Source organism: Aphis gossypii, chromosome 2, assembly GCF_020184175.1.
Source record: "Aphis gossypii isolate Hap1 chromosome 2, ASM2018417v2, whole genome shotgun sequence".
Lineage (NCBI taxonomy): Eukaryota > Metazoa > Arthropoda > Insecta > Hemiptera > Aphididae > Aphis > Aphis gossypii.
In genome coordinates this window covers 25,609,519-25,636,136 of record NC_065531.1, presented here as the reverse complement: position 1 = coordinate 25,636,136, position 26,618 = coordinate 25,609,519, and the positions used below count along the sequence as shown (strand labels likewise).

At 27.2% G+C, this 26,618-nt stretch overlaps 3 protein-coding genes across 3 annotated transcripts in view; 2 read left to right on the top strand and 1 right to left on the bottom strand.

The window, feature by feature from the left end:
* LOC126549931 (uncharacterized) overlaps positions 1 to 11,035 on the top strand; it is a 40,981-nt gene extending 29,946 nt beyond the window's left edge. The window contains exons 2-3 of the mRNA XM_050200425.1: positions 7,063 to 7,132; positions 9,708 to 11,035. Coding sequence (XP_050056382.1) covers positions 7,063 to 7,132; positions 9,708 to 10,453 — 816 coding nt within the window. The 3' untranslated portion in view covers positions 10,454 to 11,035. The remainder of the gene's footprint in view (positions 1 to 7,062; positions 7,133 to 9,707) is intronic.
* Positions 11,036 to 14,386: 3,351 nt separating this feature from the next.
* Positions 14,387 to 19,156, top strand: LOC114128667 (orcokinin peptides type A-like; the record flags this gene model as incomplete). Its single annotated transcript, XM_050200128.1, has 3 exons — positions 14,387 to 14,483; positions 16,749 to 16,878; positions 18,470 to 19,156. Coding segments are annotated over 3 exons (384 nt in total), but the record flags the coding sequence as incomplete, so codon positions are not given.
* A 3,514-nt stretch (positions 19,157 to 22,670) lies between these two features.
* On the bottom strand, positions 22,671 to 24,996 carry LOC114128682 (enkurin-like). The gene is made up of 4 exons (XM_027993256.2): positions 24,661 to 24,996; positions 24,048 to 24,286; positions 23,402 to 23,542; positions 22,671 to 23,251 (listed from the first exon to the last, which is right to left on the bottom strand). The coding sequence occupies exons 1-4, from the start codon at positions 24,878 to 24,880 to the stop codon at positions 23,075 to 23,077; spliced, it is 777 nt and encodes a 258-aa protein (XP_027849057.1). The 5' UTR covers positions 24,881 to 24,996; the 3' UTR covers positions 22,671 to 23,074.
* Between the last annotated feature and the right edge of the window lie 1,622 nt (positions 24,997 to 26,618).

Sequence of the window (26,618 nt, the reverse complement as noted above, 5' to 3'; positions counted from 1 at the left end):
TCGAAAGCTAAGCCACCAGGTTTTCCCTCTGCTTTAGACAGAAAGCCACTTTGATATAAATAAAATTAGATATATTGACTTATAATATTATATGGGTTCATTGCAAGCGGAGTTTATCTCTAATTTTCAATTAAAATACGTTTAGGCATATACGGTTATTTTATATATATTATATACTTATTATTATTTCGGTAGTGTATTCATCGCTCTGTAACTGAGTAGAGGCTAGATTATTGAATAATACGTAAAAGTGTTGCTTTGGTGATTTTTTTTTAATGTGTTTCATATGAAAAGTACGGAACTATAGTGCATTTTTAGGATTCTGCACTTAAATAACTCCGACAGCCGAAGCGGGTGGTTCAAAATACCAAATGCTGATAATGTATATTTTGTAATTATAAAAATTCGAGACAATTCGAGAAGAGTGAAAGATCACTGCGTTTAAATACTGCAGCGATCCATTAATTTTATTTCTCGAGGCCAAATCGGATTCCCACAGAAATACTCTACGTGCGGGTGTAAAATCTAAAGACTGTTAAACGAGATACGGCCATACGGAGTACGGTGACGACAGGTTAAAAACGTCACAAGTGAGATATGGCGTTGAAAAACGAATGTTTTTGCAAAGAGGTAAAAACAGTTTGAAACCGTGCGTTATCGATAAGCTCACGACCTGTAGAGGATGTAGGGACGAGAGCGATCGTAATGGCAGCAATAAAGCTCTTTTCTGGAGCTTGTAACGTGTGAGGCGACTCGAAACGATCCACAATAAACAATAACACTTACCGAGAAAACATTAATTTATCGAGGAGAAAACGTTCGATTGCGAGACTGAAACGGAGAAAATAATTACTCACCGATGCGATTATCAAAATAAAATTCACGATGATTATATATGTTATATAGGTATATATACAAATGTACGTCCTGAGGGACAATAATTGTCTATATAGTGTTCAGTGAGAATAGATATTGTACGCCACTATAACATATTATTATTATTATTATCATTATTATTGTATACATTGTAAAGGTCATCCAGTCGGTAAACAAGTGCTTGACGAGCAGAAATGTTTGTTTTCATTCCGATATCGTCTTTATTACTGCACCTATACCTACGTTATTTGTATCCACTGCTAGCACAATGAAAATAAACATTCGTATTATATTTTATACATATTACCGCAGAGAAAAAAACATTGTGCCGCACGCACACATTCGTGTTTCGCTATGGGCATTTGCGACGTTCCGAAAATAAAAAATAAATGTTGGGTGATAAACCATAAACGAGGAGCACATAATGTCAGTATAATTCATATTATACATCGTATAATATATTATATATACTACATCTAAGTAATATTATAACATGTATTTCATTACACTAATATTTTATTATAATAAGTAAAGCCATTTATAATATTAAACACCGCTAAGGCAAACAACGATATACAATATTAATATAGGTATTACTCGAGTTTTGTTGTCGATAATCAAAAATCCAATGTTGATACAACACAACGCCGTTCAAAAAGTATTCTTAGTTGTCATGAAATGTAATACAGCTATTGGCTCTCAAGAGCTTGCAATTTTTATGAGCGTTTGTATTTGTCTTTTGCTCAGTCGATAAAAAATTAGTCCCTGATGTAATCTACGCGAGTAAAAATATTTTAAACTTTAACATTGCGTCCTCAATCCTGGTAATAAATTGGATAAAGTTGGTATATTGGGTAGGGAGGAGGGTCAAAAGTTATCAAAATAACCGTAAAAAAAAACTAAAATATGAAGTAAATCATAAAGTTATAATTGTAAATACTTAAAATGTTTATAGAAAATTTGATAATATTTTAAAATTTTTTAATTTCTTCTTTATTAAATATATATTAAGATTATAGACTTTTTAAAACTCAATAACCATTAAGGGGGATATCTAGCCAACAACTATGTTGTTCAAATTATATACTTAACATATATTTACTTATTATTAAAATTATTAATTCTAATAAAATAGTATTTATTTTAATTATTTGTATTACAACTTTAGATAATATATGAAAAACATTGAAAAGTTATGTAGAAAATATTTATTTTTCGTTGAAATAATCGGTAGGTACAAAAAAGGTTAAGTTAGATTAGATATGATTATAGATTTGTCTCATCTGTCGCTATTAAATTAGCTATGCTCAAAAAAGTTATTAAATATAAAAATTAAATATTTATAAATTAATACATAACAGTAAATGTTATACCTACATTTTATAAATAACACAAAATTATATCTAATATAATATGTATCATCTTTGTTCAAATAATCAAATGTTATAGTGTGACTTATTGGTGTACTTGCCAAACCTATTACAGTCACGAATCACTTGAATTAATTTTCAGAAAAATCTAAAATTTCACTTCACATTTCATTTTGATAATATTAAAATTTAAAGTATAATTTATATTTAATGTATTCATTGAAAAAATTTACATTTTAGGTACTAAACACTAAAACTACTTTTTTACCTATTATAAAATAATCATCGTCTACTGACTCTACATTTTTCTCTAAATTTTTAACATTCGGAGCTTTTTTATTCTATATGCAAATAATTATTTTTACAACTTTAAAGGAAATACTATTTCCATGTGCTTTTATCTTTTATAATAGAATAAGTCGTTTTTATCTGAGCTTATATATAATTAAATACCATTATAGAAGTACATTATACTGGTACTTGAGGTACTTGTATGATCGTGATAATAATACAATAATATGTTAGATACTATTTGCTTTTTTCTCACTTACTCATAAACTGTTGCAAACATTAGATTATGATTGCTTACGATAGTGTAAATTAGAATCCCGCTAACTTTATAGACCTAATTTTTAGAATAGGTTGTTTTTGAAGTTAAAATATATCTAGGTAAATATATTGATAATTCTAAGTATAAACTTTCTTGCAACATCTTGAGACAAGTTAGTGTACATAGTCTCAACGTTTATAGTACGAAGTATTTTTTTTTTGAACAGTGATATTTATAGATTTGTCTCGAAATACCACCATAACACACAACGTTATGTACTTACATTTATTGATTTTCAGTAATAATAAAATGGTATTATCAAATTACTCGTTAAGTACTATAACAGTTATTGAAATTAGATATTTATTTAACCCGTAAATGATGTATACAACTAAAATGTATAAAAAATTATATATATATATATATATTATATTTTTAGCATTTGTATATATTAATATATTATACATTGTTTGAAACACAATAGTATACATAATCAAAAATTATTTGTATACTTCTTAGGAATCATAAATTTAAATTTACATAGGTACCTTAATTGAAATATAGTTTTTGACAATTTTAGTTGAGTAATATTATACGAGTATGTAATATAATCAGGAGATATGTTAAAAATATGAGGTAATATGAAAACTTTAAGATTTTCTCATACGTTTGAACTATATTCATACATATTATTTATTTATTTTTGTTATTTGGTCAAAGGCTTCAACTTAATTTGATATTAAAAGAAAAAAATGTATATAGGTATATTATGTTTTGACACAAATACTACAGTTTTTGTATAATTTACAATTCATGACTTGGATTTATATTATAGAAAACTGTACTGATAGCGACAGAGTTCTTTTCGTTGAGAGCATGCTAAAGTGTGATAAGATTATTGAATATCTTGCGGGATTTAGTAGTTTTTTAGGGCAGTTGACAACTATAATATGTTGTATTATTATAGTTTCGTAACAGGTATCGCATGAAGCATACTGGTATTGGTTCATTTCTGTTGAGATAAACACGAGGTGTTAGGTGAGAATGTTCTGTTTAAGATCGAATAATGGTTATTTTCTATCTTCTTTTGATATCAGCTAGAAGGATAATTTAATTTTTTTACATTTTATCATTTATAGAAATATTGTAGTACAAATTATACAAATAGTTAGTATTACACAATGAAATAGTACGACAATATTTGAATCACTTAGAAATGGTTGAATAGGTTTCAAACTATTACATTGTGACAAAAAAAAAAAAAAATATATTGTTAAAAATAATTTGAAGAATTTAAATTAGATAATATAAACGCAAAATAGAATATAATTTTATAATATATATAAAATGAATATTGTGTAAGTACTTAGTGTAATTAAATATAGCGTTTATGATTTTTAGCATCAATATAATTGTAATTAAAAAAGTATATTATTCCAGATGATAAAAATATTCAAGACAAAACAGGGTACCTTGTATAAATAAAAAAACTAAAACCATAACATTTTCTAAGTATCTATGAAATTTATATTTCAATTTTCCTTAGTGAATGATAGCATTAAATGTTTGCTTAATAAAAAAAAAAAACCTTAATTTATTTTGATATAGAAAACAATTTACGTCTTAAAATATACGATTTTCATTTTGTTTACATGCCATCAAAATATGTACTATATAATAGTAAATAAAAGAAACAAATAATATCTATTAAGTACATATCTACTTAAACATAAATATCGTTTGTTTAATTTTGAATTTTATAATATTTATATTCAATGATAATGGCTGCACTTAGAAAAAAAACACTAAAACAGAAATAATGCAAAATGCAACTATAATATGCGAATAAATAACAAATAAATGTATATAGCCAAGGAAAATACAGTACTTAATCGTATTGATTTGTTTCAAAAAAACCGTTGAGATATTTTTGTGAATGGATATTAATGTTAGTATAATAATATAATAAATAAAGAATTTTATATTGTAAAACTAATTCATCTATAAAAATATAACATAATATACGACTGCTAATAAATATTATGATATTACTCGTTACACATACAATTAATTTTTATGAAAATTACTTTTAGTTGTATTTACTTTATTTGTTATAGTTATGTTTCATAACACTACTGAGTCATTATTTTTCTAACCACTGAGTTTAATTCGATTTTTTCTCACAGTACTTCAGTGTTATGCAGAACATGATTTATTATTATAATTTAATATTAATACGTAAAACATTAAGCTGTCGTGATATTTTAATACTCAACCAACATAGGTAAGCAATTAATTATAATAGAGAATAATAATTAATATGTAATATGTATAATATATTATATAATTATTATTGAATAACAATTTAAAATCTGGAGTATATTTTTTATGATATAATTATATTTGACTGTAGGTACTTTATATAATCTCTTTGCCAGCTAAAATTACATCGCTACAAAAATTATTATTTTATTTATTCTTGTCGTTTATCATATTATAATAATCGAATAGAAAAATTTATAAGATAATTTTTTTATAAAAATCATATTTGAAGATTAAAAAAAAATACTGTAATGAAAAATATTTAATAAAAGTTTAAACAAATATATATTAAATTATTGAATTTTATTAACCCGTTTGGTAAAACCATTTTTAATATTTCATTATCAATATAAATACATATATTACATACAACAACTATTATATAAGTTTGGTTATGAACCTATCTCTATATAAAAGAATCAATAACCAAAGTCAAAGCTCTAATCCTTATAATAATATTAAAAAGATAATTCATAATGATTTGTGCAAGACAAATTCGAAGAACTGAATAGTGAATTAAAATATAATGAAAGTTTAGATCAAATATTGTGCATGAATAAACCGGAGAATATACTAATATATATCATTTATTTTATAAAACGTATATTATATAATATTATATTATGAATACATATTTCACTTGTCTTATCTTAAATGAACAATTATTAAAAGATTCAGTGATTCATTTTTTACTTAAATAACTGTATGAATAATTCAATTTTTAAAATGTAATATTAATTTAAAATGTTTAATAAAAATATGAAATATGAATGATTGCTATTACTTTTTAGTTTCTGAGCCGGGCGACAAATGAAATGATATTACAACGACGTGTGAAGTGCTTTTTTAAATTATAAATTAGGAAAAACTTAACATATATCCATTACTGTGACATATTAAATGACATGACGAGTTAGGTACTCGTAACCTATACTACTCAACAGATCGATATCCCTGCAGTTTTTTCTTTCTTTTTTAAAAAACAAAAAACGTAAAAGACGTTTAAAAATATTTTTATTGCTCTTCTTTTGAATTATCAGTTCAAATGATTACTACCTATAACATGTATAGTCTACGATAATATATTATAACCTTATAGCCACGACGATTAATGTTGGTTATACAATCTTAAAAACAGTGACACAAAGCCAGTTAGAGATAAGAATAAGGTACCTACTCGTCGTAGAGATGAGAAAACAAATAGTAGTAGAGCTATTCTTAAAATGTATTGTAATCTTTATGCATATAAACGAGAACGTACTGCGTGATAAATAATTCGATCTGTTAAATGGTAGAAAAACGATAGACGTCTATACATACAATATTTTTTATAAATTATATACATACTAACGCATTTTATAAATCTAACACAACATAACGTTAGTCAAAAACGTACTTATGAGATTACCAAGTCTAAATATCAGTTTAACCATATAGCGATGGAAGTTGAACTTCAATATACCTATATGTATATGATATTATTTCGTGCGACCGAATACACAATGTTTTGTTTTTGTTTTTTCGCCGTGAGATATTCTGCGCACGCGTAGCGTTATTGAAACATAAAAATATAATTACTCGCTCAACGTTTCGGGTCACCGTTAACCAAATAATAACACAATTTCACATCTATTTTATCGCGATGAATATATCATTGTTTATAGACGCATAGTACACGTTATGCGTACTGTTGACTGTTAACAATATAATATTATAATATATACAACGGCGAGTCACGCGAGTATATGCGACCGACGACGGTGGCGGGCGACGTCGTCATTATCCAACATTTTAATCAAGTTTATCCGATTATCATATACCGACACGATATTGTGTATAGGTACTGCACGATACACCTCTAAATATTAAACACACAATTTTATATTATAGTAAACATAATGGTAACAATAATATTAACGAAGCTGTATTTTATTGTGTTGCCAGATCGAACGCGTTTCCGGAGACAACAATTACCAGCCTCTTCGGAACTCTGCATCGATCGATCGCTTCATCGGTAACATTTTTGGATTTCTTATTATATATAATATAATATATACACATACACCACACATCCACGTGTACGCATGTTTAAATCATTAATACTATGTTTACTTTTCTACGCAGGCCCGTTGTGTTTATAATATTATAAATATAACACTACATTTATCTAAAAAAAAATACGAGTATAACATATTATCATGGCTGCGCACGATTTGCATGTCCCGCTAATAAACGCACATTGAAATACCTTACGCTGTAATACACGAGACCCAAAATATAAGTATTAAGTACACACGCGCCTATTTAATTATTAAATACAATATGTATGGTGTATAGCTATGAGCGTTTGTATCCGCAACAGCGTATGGTCCTATATAAATAATGTTTGTACGTAATTTCTAACTATGTAATGGATGTAATACGATATATATATATTATTATTCAGTCTTGTTTCGCTAGCGCCCATACGACGATGACGATGTAACAACTAATAAACGCTGATCCGACCTAGCTGTATACTATTTGATAAAATATATATATATATATATATACTTCCGGTTTATCGCACCCCGATGAATCAGCTTGGTTTAATATAATATACTAATTTATATTCTCTTTGTGCGGTTTGTCCGCCTTAAAATACAAGTACATGCTTCTCGTCAGAAACGAGTTGATGTGTATGCGCTATACATATAATATAATTATGCTATACAATATACTGTTGCACTATATTAGATGGATTGTACTATGTATTTGCTCGGTTAATCACACAGACACAAACAAACACGGCGCAGTAAAACTACGTTAACACCCCTAAATTTCTGGTGTTTATAAATTAAATTTTATCTTAAAGAATTTATTTCCAGTTCACAACATTTTTCTTACGTTGCATTTCGATCTTATTAGCATTTTTTTTTTTGTTTTTTCAATAATAACATGGTAATATTTTTAAAATTATTCATATATATTAGTTCTGTTTTAGTTTTGAGTGGTGTGGTATCGTGGAAGACAGTGACCCTCCCATATACATAATTGAATGCGTTACATTATATTATGACTTGAGTTGCAACACAAAAACTTTATCATTAGTATATATTATATTCTTAGTTGAAAACTTAATATATTATTACGAACTTCAACAAAATACATATAGATAAATATACCTAGGCGAATAATTTATAAAATCAAGATTTTCACCGTCATCCTGAAAATTAGACTTGTGACATTTTCTACTAAGTCTATATTTTTGCATTTTGAACACGGCTCTAGGAATTATACTTCAAAGTCTGTAATTAAAACTGTAATTGTGTGACAAGCAAAATATTCATAATAATAATATAATATATTGATATTACATCCATTATCATTTATCGCACGTGAATGATTGACGATATGCAGCGCGCAATGATAGATATTATATGTAATTACCTATCACATATCGCATGTTTTAATGTTAGCAGTAAGTTTTGGTATTGAAATCATAATTTTTTGTAGATCTGATTACACCGGATACACGTTTAATCTATAATGATAATTATGAATTTTAACAAACTGCTGACACAAATATAGATACACTAAATAATATATAGCCTATAGTAAACATAAACGCATATAATAATTATTTATAATAATTCAACATCGCACGTTGTTGTTATCGCACACAACATAATAATTGTCCATCCCGAAACATATGATTCGACGCAGTCGAGGCGCCGATCCCCCGTGGGGTGGCTATTTGATTTATGCACAGAACTCGGTAAGTGGAGTGTTGTAAGAGCTGATCACCTCCCATGGCGTGACAGCTGACTTCCTTGGTTCACATCGACGTATTATACAATAGAGTATAGTTATCGAGTTGCCCTGCAGGACGCGTGACAATATGATTATTCAAACTGCGCATTACAATCAAAGAATAAATACTTGAACAATACTAAAAATGGTTATTGAAAAACTTTAGTGAGAATTAAAGAGAGAGAGAGAGAGAGATAGTTTCACTTCAAATTCGAAGGTATACATTTATACAATTGAATTCGACGTTGTTCACAAAATAAATCCAACTAAAAAATAAAATACTCAGAAAATGTTTAAGTTGGATATAATGTAATGCAGATGATAATCGATTATATATTAATCGTTGTTGATTTTTCAAGTAAAAGGTAACTTAAAATTTCCATCTCGACACCTCGTTCGTTCAATTAGTGTTACAGGAAAACAATTAATGTCGAGTAAATAGTGAGGTTTGATGGTTTAAATAGTTCAAAATAAAAACATGATTACTCTAGCTGGTGGTGTAGAAACGTATTTACGTCCGCAGCAATAATAAGCGAGGTAAAATCGCGTTTAATCGAAATTTGCGCTAGTCCGTTACGACCGGGCAAAAGAATAAATAAAATAATCGATCGAAAACCCAGTTCGAACAAGCTAACCTAGGTTGACCTAACCTAACCTCATCTTCCGGAACCCACACAATACCCACCACGTTCCATAATCCCATCGACGCAATATCCATCAGGGACGCGTAGACATGTCACACGTGGTCGGAGTGCGCGTGGCTATATACCGTGTCACTAGGTACGTTGGTTTTGCAGAAACGTTTTGCGACGACGACAACGAATGCAAAATACCGAGTGATGTGATAGATGCTGCGTTGGGGGTTACCTTGGACCGGATGAACGGCGGTCACGTGATGGCGGCCAAACGGGACAGCCTGGACCGGTTGAACGGCGGTCACACTATGGCGGCCAAACGGGACAGTTTGGACCGGTTGAACGGCGGTCACACTATGGCGGCCAAACGGGACAGTTTGGACCGGTTGGGCGTAGGCCATCTCATGACTGCCAAACGGAGTAGTCTGGACCGGTTGAACGGCGGTCACACCATGGCGGCCAAACGGGACAGTCTGGACCGGTTGAACGGCGGCCACGTGATGGCGGCCAAACGAGACAGTCTGGACCGGTTGAACGGTGGCCACGTGATGGCGGCCAAACGGGACAGTCTGGACCGGTTGAACGGCGGCCACGTGATGGCGGCCAAACGGGACAGTCTGGACCGGTTGAACGGTGGTCACGTCATGGCGGCCAAACGTTCGGATCGGTTAAGCGGCGGTGGTCTCGCCGTGGTCGCGGGTGGTCCGCTGTCCGTCCGCGGACAGATGCGGTCGGCTCGTCAACAAAAGCAACAGCAGACTCTCAAGTATCCGTTGACACTGGCCCGGTGGTCCGAAATCGACAGCGACGACGACCGCGACGCCTATTACTCGAATGTCGGCGACGAGTACTACCTGAACGATGACTGTCTGAGCTGCGGTTTGTCGGCAGAAGCCTCGGCCTTTTAACTATTGTCGTTTTTCCTCGTCGTCGTCGTCCTAGCATGAACACGCGATTAAACAATATTTTTTAACATAAGGCTTGTATCCGAATTATAGCCCGAATCCGTAATAACACGCTTATAATATAGGACATTTTAAAAATCAAATCCCTTTTTTCCAAAAACATTCGATACAACCAAAACCTACTCAGGTTAACATTCCGGTTGACCCGAAACACGATAAATTTTTCCATTTTACAAATTTGAATAATAATTTTAAATGATTAATAATAATTGAACGTCCGAATAGGTATACTTCATATACCCAGATACATCTAGCATCTAAAGCTCAAAATCATTATTACAATATTAACATTATGATTCGGCTGCAAAACTCTGATTTTTAATTATCGTAGATATATATATATTGGTACCTAACTGTATGTATTTTAACCATGTATATTAATCAACTATATAAACCAAATCTATACTTATGGGTACGACGGCATCGATCGTAAATAGAATATAACATTATTATGCGATAGAAAATGTGGTATTAAAATATATTATAATAAAGTTATTGAATGCTGAAAAAAAATGAATAAAATAATCTACGTGTTTATTTATTATAAAGAGGCCACCGGAAAAGTCATTCGTATCTGTTCATATTTTCGTGTGTACTTTATACATTTTTATATTTTTATTTATTTTCGAACGTTTTTGTATAGGTACGCTGTTTGAGTAAATCCCTGTAAAGATGTTTTAATAATGCTATCACGTAATCTTTTATATTGAAAATTATTCATAAAAGAATAAAAAAACTACCATCGTTTAGGTGTAAACAAATCGACAGTTTTATTAAACTATAAATATTCTCGTCATAATATTGTTATTCGTAAATTATGTATAAACATTGATTATTAAAGGTGAAATAAATATTTATAATCAATGGTGTTAGATATGTATACAATTATAATAATGAATAATGATTATACATCGAATCGGATTTATATCTGAAAAAATAATATTTTATCGATTATTATCAGTATATAAAACACATTTAAATAATAATTAAACACTTACATTATTAAATAGAAAAATAAAAAAAGTATTTTAAGTTAACCTTTACGAAGAATATATTTATTCTTGTTTTTTTTTATATAATTCCGTGTATTTGTTTTATCCTAATTTTTTTGTTATTATTTGTGTATCTGGCAATACTTTTAAAGAAAAATAAATCTTCAACTTTGAGGGTGGTTCCTAGTGGAAAATTTTATCTAATTGGTACTTTGGGAGATCAAATGAAAAATGTATTGATATACAGTATTATTGTTATAAAATCAAAAGTTCAAACATTCAGTATAAAATTTCTCATAACTACGTTTATCTTAAAGAATATTTAAAATACCTATACATGAGGCGCTCAATGTTCAAATTTGATCGAAATATGATATTTAAACAATTTGAGTTATTTGTTTTAAAACTATTAATCGTAAACATTCCATTATTTCTTATATAATCAATAATAAGTACACAAAGACATTTTCTAAATACTTAGACTAATTTTAAGCTATTATAGTCAGAAATTCGTTTACCTAAGTAATTTTATATAAACGTCTGTATTGAAAAATAATCTAATACCGTATTAATAATAGTAATACAAATTTAGAATCGTTTTATATTTATAATGATTATTGATTTATCATTGAATTCAAATTTAACACATCTATCACAATTAACAATGACTTGAAACTCAATGAAAACTTATAAGGTACACTCGAACAGACAAGCTTTTTTTTCATAAAAACGTTTTTCTTCGTTTATAATGCTATTAATAATACAAACAACAATCTATAAATTAAATTTAAGTCAGATAGTGAAAGCAATCACGAATAATATTATAAATAATAACAATAATAAGAACCATAAACTACTTGCTAATATTATTATTATTTTTTTTTTTAATTTACTAGCGGTACTTACACACGAATAAAAAAATATATAACAAATTTAATTCATCAAGTGTACAAAATATATTTTAATCAAACCTCTATTTTTCTATAAAATAATAAAAATAAAATAAATACGAACACAGTAACTAATGGTCCAGCTATTAACACATCATTATATATAAGAATCATATTATTACATTTTTAAAATTATGTAATAAGTCTAATATTTATTGGCTATCGTTTTAGAACTATTTAGTCAAAAAAATTAACAAACCAAAATTTGAATCATTTATAAGATATATTTTTCTGGTGGCCTCGATGAGATCCTAACATATTCAACTATATAATATTTATTAGGTTTATATCTTTTTGAATATTGGACAAAAATATATTTTTTATAAGAATACAGCAAAAATGACGCCGCTTGAAATAAAATATGGATTACGAATTTTTCAAATAGGAAATTCACACATGGTTTTTTTTTTGTTATAGTTTTGCGAAATTGAATCCATCAATTTTAAACGTTTGCGATGATTTAAAATTATTATTATAACGAAATAAAAATATAATCATAATAAAATGTTACAAAACAGTCTACAAAACCAATTGTCACACTCTCATATAATATTCTGAATTGTGTACCTGTATCCTATACTACATAATATATATAATACACACAACGCAATAATAGTTTAAAATTTCATGAAGGACAAAATTTAGTGTTCATGGCAATATAGTAACAGTAAAATGTTATTGTTTTTAATACAGTCATAGCGGATTACATTCCTAGCAATAACGTCCATCACTGCGCAGTATCGTGTCAAATGTCGTTCAGATCGTTTCAAAAATATTTTCGTATATTTCTCCGCTTCCGCTTTAATTATTATTGCATTAATGACAATGAAAAATGTATAGGCAGGCAGTGAGCCTTTTTTTTTTTGAGGGGAAAAAAGTTTCACGGTGAAAGCCAAACTCTGTACTAACGTCTCGTAGATTGAGTATAAATAATACAGCTGGTTGTGGGGGAAAGGAGCGAAAAAGTTATCATACCCGATCTCAGTATAGTCCTGACACCTTTATAAATTAGTAAATTGGTTGACAGGAAATGAAAGTTATTTCTAATAATAATAGATTGTTATTATACTTATTTCGCTGGGTCTTAAATTCAATATAGGTAGTACATAAATATTAAAAATTATAAACTTTAAAAAATGTTAGTGGTTTGCTCTATAACTTAATTACTTGCTATTCTATATCATGCAAGTAAATATATTTTTTTTAATTCTTCATATTCTGATTATATTCTAAATTCGTTGTATATAACTCACATAAATCATCGCATAATATTAGGACACGGGTAGTTATAAATTAGTTGTTTAGTTGTTCTAAATTTTCTAATACAAAATCAGTAAAACATATCTACCATTTTCATAAATTTAAGATTCGGGGGAAATGATTTATATATTTTTTCAAAACACCAGCGATAATAAGATGTACGAATATTGTTGAAAATATTTCAAAAATAATCGCTCACAGCTCTAAATAGAAAGAAACAAGAAATACACTATACACAATATAATATGGTAGATTGTAAAAGATAAGAGTGACCTATATAATAAACAAATTAAGAGTGTAATGGTGATGACGTGCACTCAATGGCTCTATCCCTCAAACGCTTTTGGTTAAGACACTTATAATTTTTCGTATAGTACACTATGATTATGAGACTTATTATAGGTACTCGGTGCAGTAGTGGCGATTAACCACAATTTGTTGTAAGTATTATTATATATTAAATACGTAATGCACTTTAGTAATAAGGCACATACTTAAGTATATATTTGCACGAAATTATATTGTTAATGTAGCATGAGACGCATGCGTATGAATTCTTCTTTTTAATATTAGGTATATTGGTTTGATATATTAATACATAAGATAAACTGCACTCGGACACTACACTACATATATATATTATTTTACGATAATATATTATGAGTATATTATGACTGAACATCGGGAAGACGGTAGCCGACACAAGTGCTGGTTTTTCGGATTCGTCATCTGGCCAGCATGCAAAGGTCTCGCAGCGAATCCGACAGACAAGTAAACACTATATTATCATTGATATAATATTATATATTAATATATTATTGACTATTGTTACTATTAAAATTTGGCCCACGCTCATTCGTATTGTGTGTTTAGGATGACGGAAATTTGATTTTAGTAGTAAGCATACACATTTTATGATATGTACTATTAATTATATTCTAGGTGAGCAGAAAGATATTATCGTGCTTTCTTATATTATTTTCGTTTTTTTTTTCAACATTTTTTCCGAATTCGTTGCGTATAAAATATACAGGAATTTTAATCGATTTTATCATTATTATTACAAATAGTTTCTCGTATATGTGCGTGTCTCCCCCATTATTTCCTTCAAATTGTGTTCACACGGGTTCGTTGATATCCAATATAATGCACATACACTATACCTTTCTATATATACAACAAAATATATATATTATAGTATATTACACTCGAAACGAATACGCCGGTGGTTTTATTTTTGTCCACAATGATTAGCATGTATAGCTAAAATAACAAGCTTTTGCATTTACGGCCATCCCATTAGACAAATATAATATATCTGTGCTACTATAGTGTAGGTATAATTAATATTATTACACGGTATTGTATGTTTCATGAAGATCGCTAGAAATCAATCAGATAAATGCAATTATTTCTATAGTTTTTTACAGCAACTAGGTACAGATTATGTTAAAATTATTTAAGTTTAAGAGCTAATTATATTAGAAAATTATAAATCATAATTTTTAGGTATAACTGTGGTATAACAGTTATTAAAATAAATTAATAAATAAATTGTATTTCTGGTATTTATAAAACTAAATTGATTCTCACTTAATATTTTCTATATTATGCTGAAATATGATGAATTATTTTACAAAAAAAAAAACTTTGTGTATGTATACAATATACAATATTGAATATGATGTTTAAAACATATATTTATACAAATAATACATTTTTTTTATTAAGTAAACTTCTAAAACTTCTAGCAAATATTCAATTAAAGTTGGTTGTACATTTTTTTTTTTTTATATTGCATTATAGTTTCTGCACAGTAAATGCAAATCTCCTGTTTGTTAAAGGTTTTTAAGTTGCTCCCTTAGGTTAACCACGAGTCCGTAAGTCCATAAATTATAATAATAATAATAATTTAATCTAAAATATTATGAATCATAAAAATAATATTTATAGATAAAAAATATGAAAATAAACTTAGATGTGTTTTCAAGCTAATATGAGTATGCAACATATCAAGTTTGCACGACTAAATGTAACGTAATGACTTTTTTTAGGAATCAATTAGTATAAAAGAATATATTTTCAATATTTAATTATAAAGATATTACTTTCATAATTTATTTGATTTTTGTTAGGTAGTTAAATATTATTTTAAAACTCAAAAAGAAGGTCTCATTATATGTATACCTACCAATAATATGCAATATGTATATATTATTATAGATTACAACTATATATTATATTTTACTTTTTTTTTTAACTTTTTCAAAGTGATAACTAATAAATTTGAAACCATAATATAGAAAATATTAATCTTCTATAACATTTTTAATTAATTTATGAATTAATAATATTTTGTTTTGAATTTTACTTAAAGATGATTATAATTTTGTATAGATACCTAACAAATGTTTCGAATAATAATTAGGATTTAGTAGTTTGCTCAAAACCACTACTGTACAGTTCTAATCGATATTATTTTAATTCGACTACATTATTTATATATTATATAGGTATGCTTAATGTTTATATAATAGTAATCCACCTCGTTTATAATATACATACGAAATTCGAGTATTATATACATACGAGTCACTTATACCAAAATACTATCTACAATAAAACTGTTTAACATTTTTAATCTGTTGCCTTCATATTTATTTATTGGTCTTTGTGTCATTCTCTTTCAATTCTCTTTTTCATTAGTCCCATACATCATGACCCATCGTTTTGCAATAATATATTCTATTATACTGTTATATCTTAATTTGCAATTTCTTGTGTATAGTATTACGTAACAAAGTCAAATTTCAGCCGTCCATACTATTATTGATTTAATGAAGATCTTTAGGCTCTATACTTCTGAGTTCTATATTTATATGACTAATAATAACATATAAATTTATATGAACTATCAACAAATAGTCCTAATTCCCATGAGGTGGCGCAGACACATTGAAAATGGTTAAGATGTTAACGTTTTCATTTTATTAGATAATTACCTACTATGATTTTGATAATTTTTTTTTTTTACAGAAGGAGAAAATCTTCTTAGAGACTTGGAGATGTTGAGAGACCGCGTTGAATACTTCGCTAGGCAAACCCGTCATATAAATTCTTTGGACGGCATAGGTTTTGGCCAGAACAAAAGATTTGACTCACTCAGGTAATGTATTTTATAAATATTGAAGGGTGGCTGTGGTGTGTATTTGGTAATTTTCATGAGAGGAGGAGTTCAGATAATTTTTCCTGTACCTACAGTGCCGTAGGGAGATATTTCACATACCATAGTTTGAGTATGAATTTTATTAAATTTATTAAAACGCATAATAATAGTGTGTTATTTATAAACCTTTATAATTAACCGTGATAATGTCTGAAATTAGACTATTAATAAACGAACTAGACTATATCTCAGGGAAACAAACTGTTTTTTCCAAATTGGATCTTTTTTATTTTTATATTATTTCTTTCTTTCTTCTACTACAGTATCTGTACTTTGACATACGTCAAGGGTCGCTCATCAAGAGACATAGATATTCTGTATAAATATCATATTATAATCGATTATTGATTGTTAGTAAAAATTATATAAATATTATACGTAGGTAATATACGTATACAATTTAATTTTAAATTTAGGTATCTGTGTTTCTTATAGATTTACATATACCATATCTGAATCATACATGTTGTTATATTTTACCGCACAATAATGTTTGATCATATTACAGTGTTATTTATTAAATAGCCTTTAGCCTATTGATACTGAGTATTGAGTATTTTGTTGAATGCAGACAATAATTTCTCAGCGTTTTGTTGCAAAAATACAATAACAAGAAATGATCTGAAACCATGACTTTTCTTTGAACATTTCGTATTTTATTTTTTTTTTGCGATCAGCACTTTCCCGATTAGTTTTCTACTACTATATAACTAGATATGTGGTTTTTATCAGCATTAGGCGATAATTCGATGGTTTTTCTAAATGGTAACCATCTCATGACTTAATTATTTATGCACTTACACATTTAAACATAATTAGATAAAAGACATGATTTGGGAATGATATTTTTAGCGCAAAAACTTGCTTTTTCTGTTAATTATTTAGGGATTTTTTTTTTTTATAGTTACTTGTATAATATGAAACAGAAACATTTTTAAATGGAAGAGTGTAAAGAAATTATACTTAATTGGTTTTGTTTTTACGTAGCTTCTGGCCTCTGCGCAGAGAATACGACTATCTTGTATTCTTATACTATAGTAGGTATATAATATTATATAAAACCTTATAATATTTGTCTTGTGAGAACACAAAATAGTATAGTGATCATATCTATATAAATAATTTATGTGTAATATGTGTATAATATATATCATATATATGTAATATATTCTACTAAAAATATTGTTCGATATGGTTAGGAATTTTGCTCAAGTATTTTATTCCAGCTTTATAGTACATAGTATATAGTAGTGGTTCTCAAATTTTTTTGTGGAACTAAGGTTTTTTCAGGGCGTTCTTCCCTAAGTTATAACATGACTAAACATAATAAATATTAAAAAAAAAACAATAAAAACCAGAAATAATTGTAATTCTACGGCAACACTATTTGAGAGCCGCTGCTTTATAATATATACCATTTCTAATCATTAAAAAGTCCCACACATTTCATAATATTCTTCAGGCTTCATAATTGTTTGTATGGAATATGTATCATTCACTCCATATTGATTACCTATGTGTATTTTTTCAGTGGCGTATCTTTCGGAGGCCAAAAAAGAAACTTTGACGAAATCGACCGCACCAATTTCGATCGATTTGTCAAGAAGAACTTTGACGAGATCGATCGCACTAATTTTAATAGCTTCTTGAAACGCCCCAGCAAGATGCCAGTGGCCAATTTGGAGTAGACGCCGACTCTGGAAGCGCGCACACACACGCACACCCAAACACACTTACATAATGATAACAATAAAAATAATATAATACATTATATAATGTTCATATAGATCGACATTATACCGACATAGCTAAAGAATATTATTATGTATAATTTAGGTATTATAAAAAAAAAACTCATATTGTCGTTAGGTATCTATAATACTAGATTAGTTACTATATATAATATTCCACTGCATAACATTACGATATTACTTAATAATTATTATTAATAAACAAATGTAGCCAATCACAATAGTATGTCATTATGTTACTTATAATAACGATCATCTGAAGCATCACCTCATCTATTTCGTTGTTTGGAAAAATGTGCGCGTGCCATTTTACCGGGTATATACCGCACCCTATATACCCTAAACCTATAAATATGTACTGTAGAAATGGAATTGAATCCGATAGTAAGCATTTTAAAAAGTAAATTTTATTTTAATTTTTGACATTAATGTGTATTAGTCGTCTAATAAAAAAAATATTATAATTATTAAAATAACTATAACTAAATAATACATTATATTAAATTTTTCTATTTTTTTTTTTCATAGTTCTGTTTGTAAAACTCATCAACTATAATATAGTCATTACTATTAATTCATAACAGATAATAATATATAATACATACACATAGATGCATAATATGTTTGTCATCATTAATATATAATTACATTACTTTATATAATAATTCTATGTAACTTGAATCTCTGAAAATGTATTAAATTTTATTAGTTCATAAAACATTACAAATGAGTTTTCAATATTTTCCTTTTTAACACGTAATGTTGCGTGTATGATCATAATGAAATGATCAATATAGGTACAATACAATAAATACACGTTATAAGCACTTGTATCTGTGAATAGTGTATGTGACTGACTATATGCCTATCTTTTGAACAGATTTTCATTGCACAGGTTTCGCCTTCTCAGCATTATTGCCGTGTTGACATTTTGAAGCTCTTGAACATAATATAAGCACGTAAGTATGTATAATATTATATGCATAATCAAGTATGAATATTGCCAACACAATTTTATCCATATCGACGCCGCAATGACTTGAAACATAGATAAAAACATCTCCAGTTAATCACTAATAATAATATGGTTTTGATTTTTAAATTAATATCCAGTAACGTATAAAAAAATCCCTCGATATTTATAATTAAAATTAAAATACATACGGGATATTCCGAATTCTAAATAACATTTTAGTATTAACTATTTTATTTTGCATAAAAATACCTATTATTTTTCGTGACACAGAAATTGACATAAAAATTTCAATATTCACGCCACCACAGCATAATAATATATCGTTGGTTAAACCTATTAACGTTAATTTGTTGCAAACGCGAGACAATTTCTTATTAACTATAACTGGAGCAATTAAAGATTCCGAGTCATCAGAAATAATTAATAAAATGTGTTAGGAAGGCAAAGTCGTACATTATAATCAGCTGTATAAAGATATTTATAAATGTACGCTAAAGCCTAAAATTGATGATAGAATTATACCAGTGAATTTAGTCAACGAAGTAATTGAATGGTGTGTCTGGTGTGCATTTAGTTGTTTATAAAGTATTTAATAAAATAATATTGTGATATTCTTAGCGTACTATGCAAAAGAATATACAAAATTATGTACTTTCTTGTAGAATATATATCAACAACATAAACCAAATAAAGACCACCGGTTAGCATGTTACAATAAAATAAAAATCATAAAATATGGTGTTTTCTTCTCGAGAATTGTATCGATTATATAGGACCTATGCTGATTTAAAGACAGTGTAAATATAATAAATATTAGTTTCTGCATTTCGAGCAACAAAATTGTTAATTGTTACACCATCCAAAAATGCAAACGTTAAATCAACAACATAATTTTAATTAGAATTAATACTAAAATCTGATAATAGCATGTATTTAACGTCAAAAGTAATTTTACTAGGTTTAATTATTAGCTTTAATAATCCAAAAGAGAGTGCAGCTTATAGGCTGATGAATTAGAAACAAACAGAAAGGCGAAATCAGGTGATAATGGATATAAGTTGCATAGGGTGAAAAGTGAACCGATCATACATGAACATACTACATTTTTGATATCGAAACAATTCCATCAAAATTAAATCATTCTACTATTACATAAATACAAAAATTAAATTCAATAGCTGAAAAAACTTCAGATATTTTAATAAAACGTTTGAAATCAAAAAACATACAAAAATAGTGGAAAAAAAAATTTGGATATTTATTTAAAATAGTAAGTTTTAATAAAAATTAACATAAGAAAAGATAAATTATAACAATCATAAAATTTTAAAGAAAATTAATATTATATAGACAAAAATATAAATTGAAAATAAGTGGATTAAAACATGTTAAACAAATAAAAAATTTAGACATTGATCGTAGATACAAAGCATGTATTATTATAGTTAGAACGGTAATTAATTAAATGTATACATTTTAGGTATTAATAATACTTTATTGGAAGTTCACGGTTCACCCGTGCATAAAAATATCCTTCGTTAAAATAATTCCTGATATCAAATTATTTTAAATTCATTAGGTAATCTTAACTCTTTACTATTTAATTCATACTAAAAATTAATTAAGTTCATGTGTCAAAATAAATTTTAAAAATTTTATCTAATAAAAAGTATTTTAATTTTTTAACTATTAAATATAAGTGTAATCTAAGCAAAATAAGTGATTACATTTCATATAATCCCATTTATTAATTTTCAGTATAGATTATTAGTTATATTATTAGGTTAGTATTAATTAGGTAGGTTTTCAAGAAGCAAAAATTGAAAAACACATATTAGGTGAACTTCCAGACAAAAAAAAAAGTATACGAGAAATTGGACAAACGGATGAAAGAAGTGGTTCTAAACTATGAAAATTATACTATACTTAACTACTAGAGGTATACTAACTCGTATTTTACATATTCCATACGGACCTCAAGTGTTGGTATTCTAAGCACGTTAAAAATGGACCTATACAGTTAAGATGGTGGTTTATTTAGGTACATGTATTGATCAATAATTCTAAGAAAGCATTATCCTAGTGATCGAACTTAGAGTAATTAATAAAGACATTTAACACAAAGAATTTATTAAATCATTGACTAATATCGGTGTTAGATAACTTGCAGGTGGGAAACACTTAAAGAAACCGTAAACTTAGACCTTAGGTTAGGTACACAGTAGGTGAACAAGTATGACCGAAACTATGACCATAACAATTCTTCTATAAGTACTAAGTTTGTCTGCTGATAAAAAGTACCTATATAGGTACTATACAACTGTAACGTTATGGTTAAAAGTATTAAACACTTTTTACAATATCAGTGAAAATTACATTTACCATCATTTTTATAACATTAATATGTCAATGCGTATTCATAAAATAATTATACCCATATAAAGATTAAAATAACTTTTATTTACTATATTATTCATACCTAGTATTAGTATCATTCACTAGTTATTCACTCACTTATTCTTTTTAAATTAGAAAAAAATTATATAGATAAATGTGTTGTAAGCTTTACTACAATAAACTTATATTATACATAATATAATAAGTGTGTCATTTTTAAGGCAATGACGAAAAATAAATAAATAACTTTTACTTGATAAGTATAATTTGCAGTTCTATAAATATCAACGAATATTAAAAATAATAAAATATAAATTGTTTTTGTAATAGAATTAGAAACAATTCAAACTTATTATCTACTTATTTAATTAAACATATATTTTTTTTCAAATTATTGATTTTATCCACCGTATATTTTTTAAATTAAAAACGATACTTAAATTTTTAATTATAAATAGTGTAAGTACCATAGCTTTTAACAACAATTTTACTATTTTTGTACCAATAATTGAGATCAGAATACTATTTTGAGTACATTTAAAATATCATTGGATTTAATTTCAATGTCTTTTTGAATTATATAATTTAAAGAGTAAATAAAAACTAGATAATCTCCATTTTAAAAGTGCATACAATTCAGTTGGTAGTATAATACATTTATTTATTATCATAGGTAATATCTATGATTAATCTTATGGGTTCCTTATTTAATCAGAAAATTAACTTAAAGACTTTAAATAAAAAACATATATTAGATTATCAATATTATTTCAGAAGTAATTGCTATAAGAAATGAAAAATATATAACTCTATCAGTATGATTTATATTCATCATCATCAAAAAATTGCGATTTGAAAACAAAATATTAAAAAAAGGTTAGATCATAATTCATAATGTTATACCTACCATACTGTTAATACCATAATCTGATAATATAAGAATGATAAATAATATTTAATTGTGGTATTTATTTTTAGACTGTAGAATATTCTGAAAGTTTTAATAGACCTATTATATGTCTTGACACACATAAATAGAAGGGTTTCTCTCTAACAGGTCGATGTCTTTCTCTAAGTTATTCAGTTGCTTTTCCAACATGGTTTTCCTTTTCATTTTTGGTACCGTGTCAGTGAGCATTGGCAACAGTAAAAATTCCTTGTGAAGTTCAGCCCAATTAGTCTTCAATCCCTGAGTGAAAAATATATATATAACGGTCAATGAAAACAGTCTAATTTGTTATACAAACGCACACATTTAATGGGAATAAAAAAAAACAGAGGTAGAGAAAATAAAATAAAAATTAGGTAAGTATTTAAAATAAATTGGTCGAGCTCTTACGTTCAATAATTCGTTACGTTCGTCTTCGGGCAAATAACGCAACGACGGTTTTACAGCTCGCTTTCGCTCAGTTTCCATCAGTTGTGCCATTTCTTTTTCCTTGTACATTTTAACGATGTATGACGGTGTTTTTCCATAGTTCTTAAAATACATAATTGTTATCAAACATTTTAAAATTGTTTCACTACGGTGACGATAAGTATAAAAATATTATAACGTACATTTGTTTATAGAATAAAGTCATCTGTGCTCGAAATTAAGCACTATTTCAATAAAAATGATCATGATCATATATATCCTATAACTTCTTAATTATATGAATATATTATAGAAATCTGATATTATTTTAAAAGCGGAGGGAGCTTCTAAATTTATTATGGGCTTTAGCTAGACTGAATTAGTTAACATCTATATTTTTTTTATAAACTTTGTTATTTCCAGTAATAAAATACACCTTATTAATGATATTTAAAATTATATAGAAGTAACTACCAACTACTGTAAATCTAGTTTTATATTTGGGAGGATTTGAAAGCTCCTCTAAAGTATTATTTGTTTAGATCAAACATTTTATGTATTCAAAAATTATATATATACAGTATACACAGTATTATAAGTAACTATATTTTATAATAAAACAACACACCTTCTTAGACACATATGTGGGCTCCAAACCGGCTTCGTTCAAAACAATTATGTGTCCATTTCTTGTGTCCTGGACCCGATGCTTTGGCAATGGTGGCACCCTCCTTATAACATCAATGATGTTAGTTTGTCTAATGTTTTTCCTCGTTTTTGTTGGTAGTTTTTTAGAAGCATTTGTCGTTGCGCCGTCGCACGGTCTTTGAATTGATTTTCTAGCACAGCATTTGGTTTTATTTATTTCTAAAAAATTACTTGGTTAAAATAAATTTAAAATACATAATTGAAAAGTACCTATTATTCTAAAACGTCAGTATTTCAAAACATTGGTGACTCAATAGTATTAAAAATTTGAAAATATCACTAATTCTAATTATTTTCATGGTTCAACCTCCACTTATTAAATTTTTATTATAATGTTAGTGTTAATTTCAATTTTTTATTATTCATATTATATGCACAACCTCTGTTTTGTTTATTTTTCTATCCATCTAGATTCTTTCATCTAACATTCTAAGAAATATAAAAAAGACGTACAAAAGCATTTAATTTACAAGACAACCCAGATAAATGATAATAATATAGTACCAGCAATAGCAGTTTATTTTTTACATTACCGACAAATGGTCTCATCTCTTTTCTGGTGTGTTTTTTTAGAAATTGCGACGGTGGATCGAGTTCAACTTCAGCATAGCCCATAGTTTTATGAAGGTTATTGTTTGACTTATATGTCCTCCTTACAGACTCCGTGTAAATTGAGCGGTACATCGGTGGTTTGACGACAGGTGTTTTTGGTCTTGGGATCAAGTGTTTAATATTTTCCTGGAATTTACTCATCGTTTAACGTAACACGAAGGCTGCTATAGTACTATATTATATTTACAGTAGCTTTACAAAATGCAAATGTATTATAATGTAACAAGTACCGAGTCGCGTTTGGTGTACCAAAATAGGTATTTGTTGGATCAATGCGATGACAAACGGACACCGACATTTTAGCTATAGCAACGCTACAGTATGACGTAAAACATAATTCAAATATTGCAATCAAACACGTATAATATTATAACGAATTTCTTTACTCGGCATAATATAAAATTATACATACCTATATATATGTCTGTATATATATTATATATGTATTGAGTTAACATCATTATTTCATTTTCTACGCCAAATAAAATAATATATTGAAGACTTTCAGTAAAACTTACATTTAATAAGACATAATAAATACAATTCATGATCTAGTATAAATTGTTTATTTTATTATTTATTATAATAATATAATTATCATACTTTCCAAATCATAAATAAGATCTATTGAAATAATATGTTCGTTTAGTACGCGCAGATATTTAATTTTATATATATAGTTATTTCAATAAAGAATAGAATATTTTTGTTTTAAATATTACCTATTATTGAAAAAAATAACCAGAAAAATTGTTCTACTATATTGTGGATTTTAAATGTAATGATATGCTATTATATAAATTTCAAAGGATATTTTATTGTACATTACGTTTTTATATTACCATAATACTGTCTACTTTTAATGATTATAATAATATAAGTTAGATTATTTTTTACTAAAGACATTGCATATGTATATTACCTACGTTGCTAAATTATATAATATTATATTTTTTATATAATTTCAACTGACTTAGAGTGATATGAATAGGTATAATAATATGAAAATTATTAATATCTTAAAATTATCAATCAACATTTATTGATAATTTAATTATGATTTAAAGTAAATAATTATACAATATATAGTATTATAAGTAAATACGTAATGGTAAAAAATTTCCTAGTTCTCACAAACAATATTTTTCGAATTCCAAAAAAAAATATAAATTCTTACTTAAATCGTAGTAATTTGTTATCTAAGTATCCAATTTCATCAAAAAGGTCAAAGGGTTAAAAAAATGCTTGATATAGGAATAACAAAAAGATTTTGAAAATCTTAGTATGTATAGAATATATTTTTATAAAATATATTCGGTTAAAATTTCAAGTCTTTAACCTTTGCAGTTATGAATTTCCTATTATAAAAAAAAAAAATGTTTAAAAAAAACATAGAACATACGCTTATTAAATTAAACATACCGTCTTAAAACTGAAATTATGTAAAACCTTAAGATTATGTATATGTATCAATTATGTACCTAATTTTTAAAAAATGTACTTATTAATATTTTACAACTAGACCGTTGCCTAATCAGTTTGTTTAAAAATTAAAACTTATATTAGTAAATCAAATAATCAGATAAATGCTTAATTTTTACGATTATAAATTAATAATAATAATTATCATTAAGAAGTTATGAGCAAAGAACTAAATTACAAAAAAATTATGTAGTATGGATCCATCTACTTCTATTATGTACATTAGACAAGGCTATATGATTTAGTATGTTTTTCGTGTCAATCATTTTTACCGAGATTAATGGATTATAAATAAAATCTGATTGAAATTTGCAAAGAATAAATTATTTTGGCATAGTAAACGTTTTATGATGACATTTGGTGTAAAAAATAAACGATTTGTTATTTAAAAAAAAAA

Excerpts from the sequence above, each read along its gene's own strand:
- LOC114128682 (XM_027993256.2), bottom strand. The coding sequence starts at position 24,880 with ATGAGTAAATTCCAGGAAAATATTAAACACTTGATCCCAAGACCAAAA. Across the intron at positions 23,543-24,047 it reads CCACATATGTGTCTAAGAAG|AACTATGGAAAAACACCGTC; the intron begins GTGTGTTGTTTT and ends ATGTATTTTAAG. Across the intron at positions 23,252-23,401 it reads AACGTAACGAATTATTGAAC|GGATTGAAGACTAATTGGGC; the intron begins GTAAGAGCTCGA and ends TTTTTCACTCAG.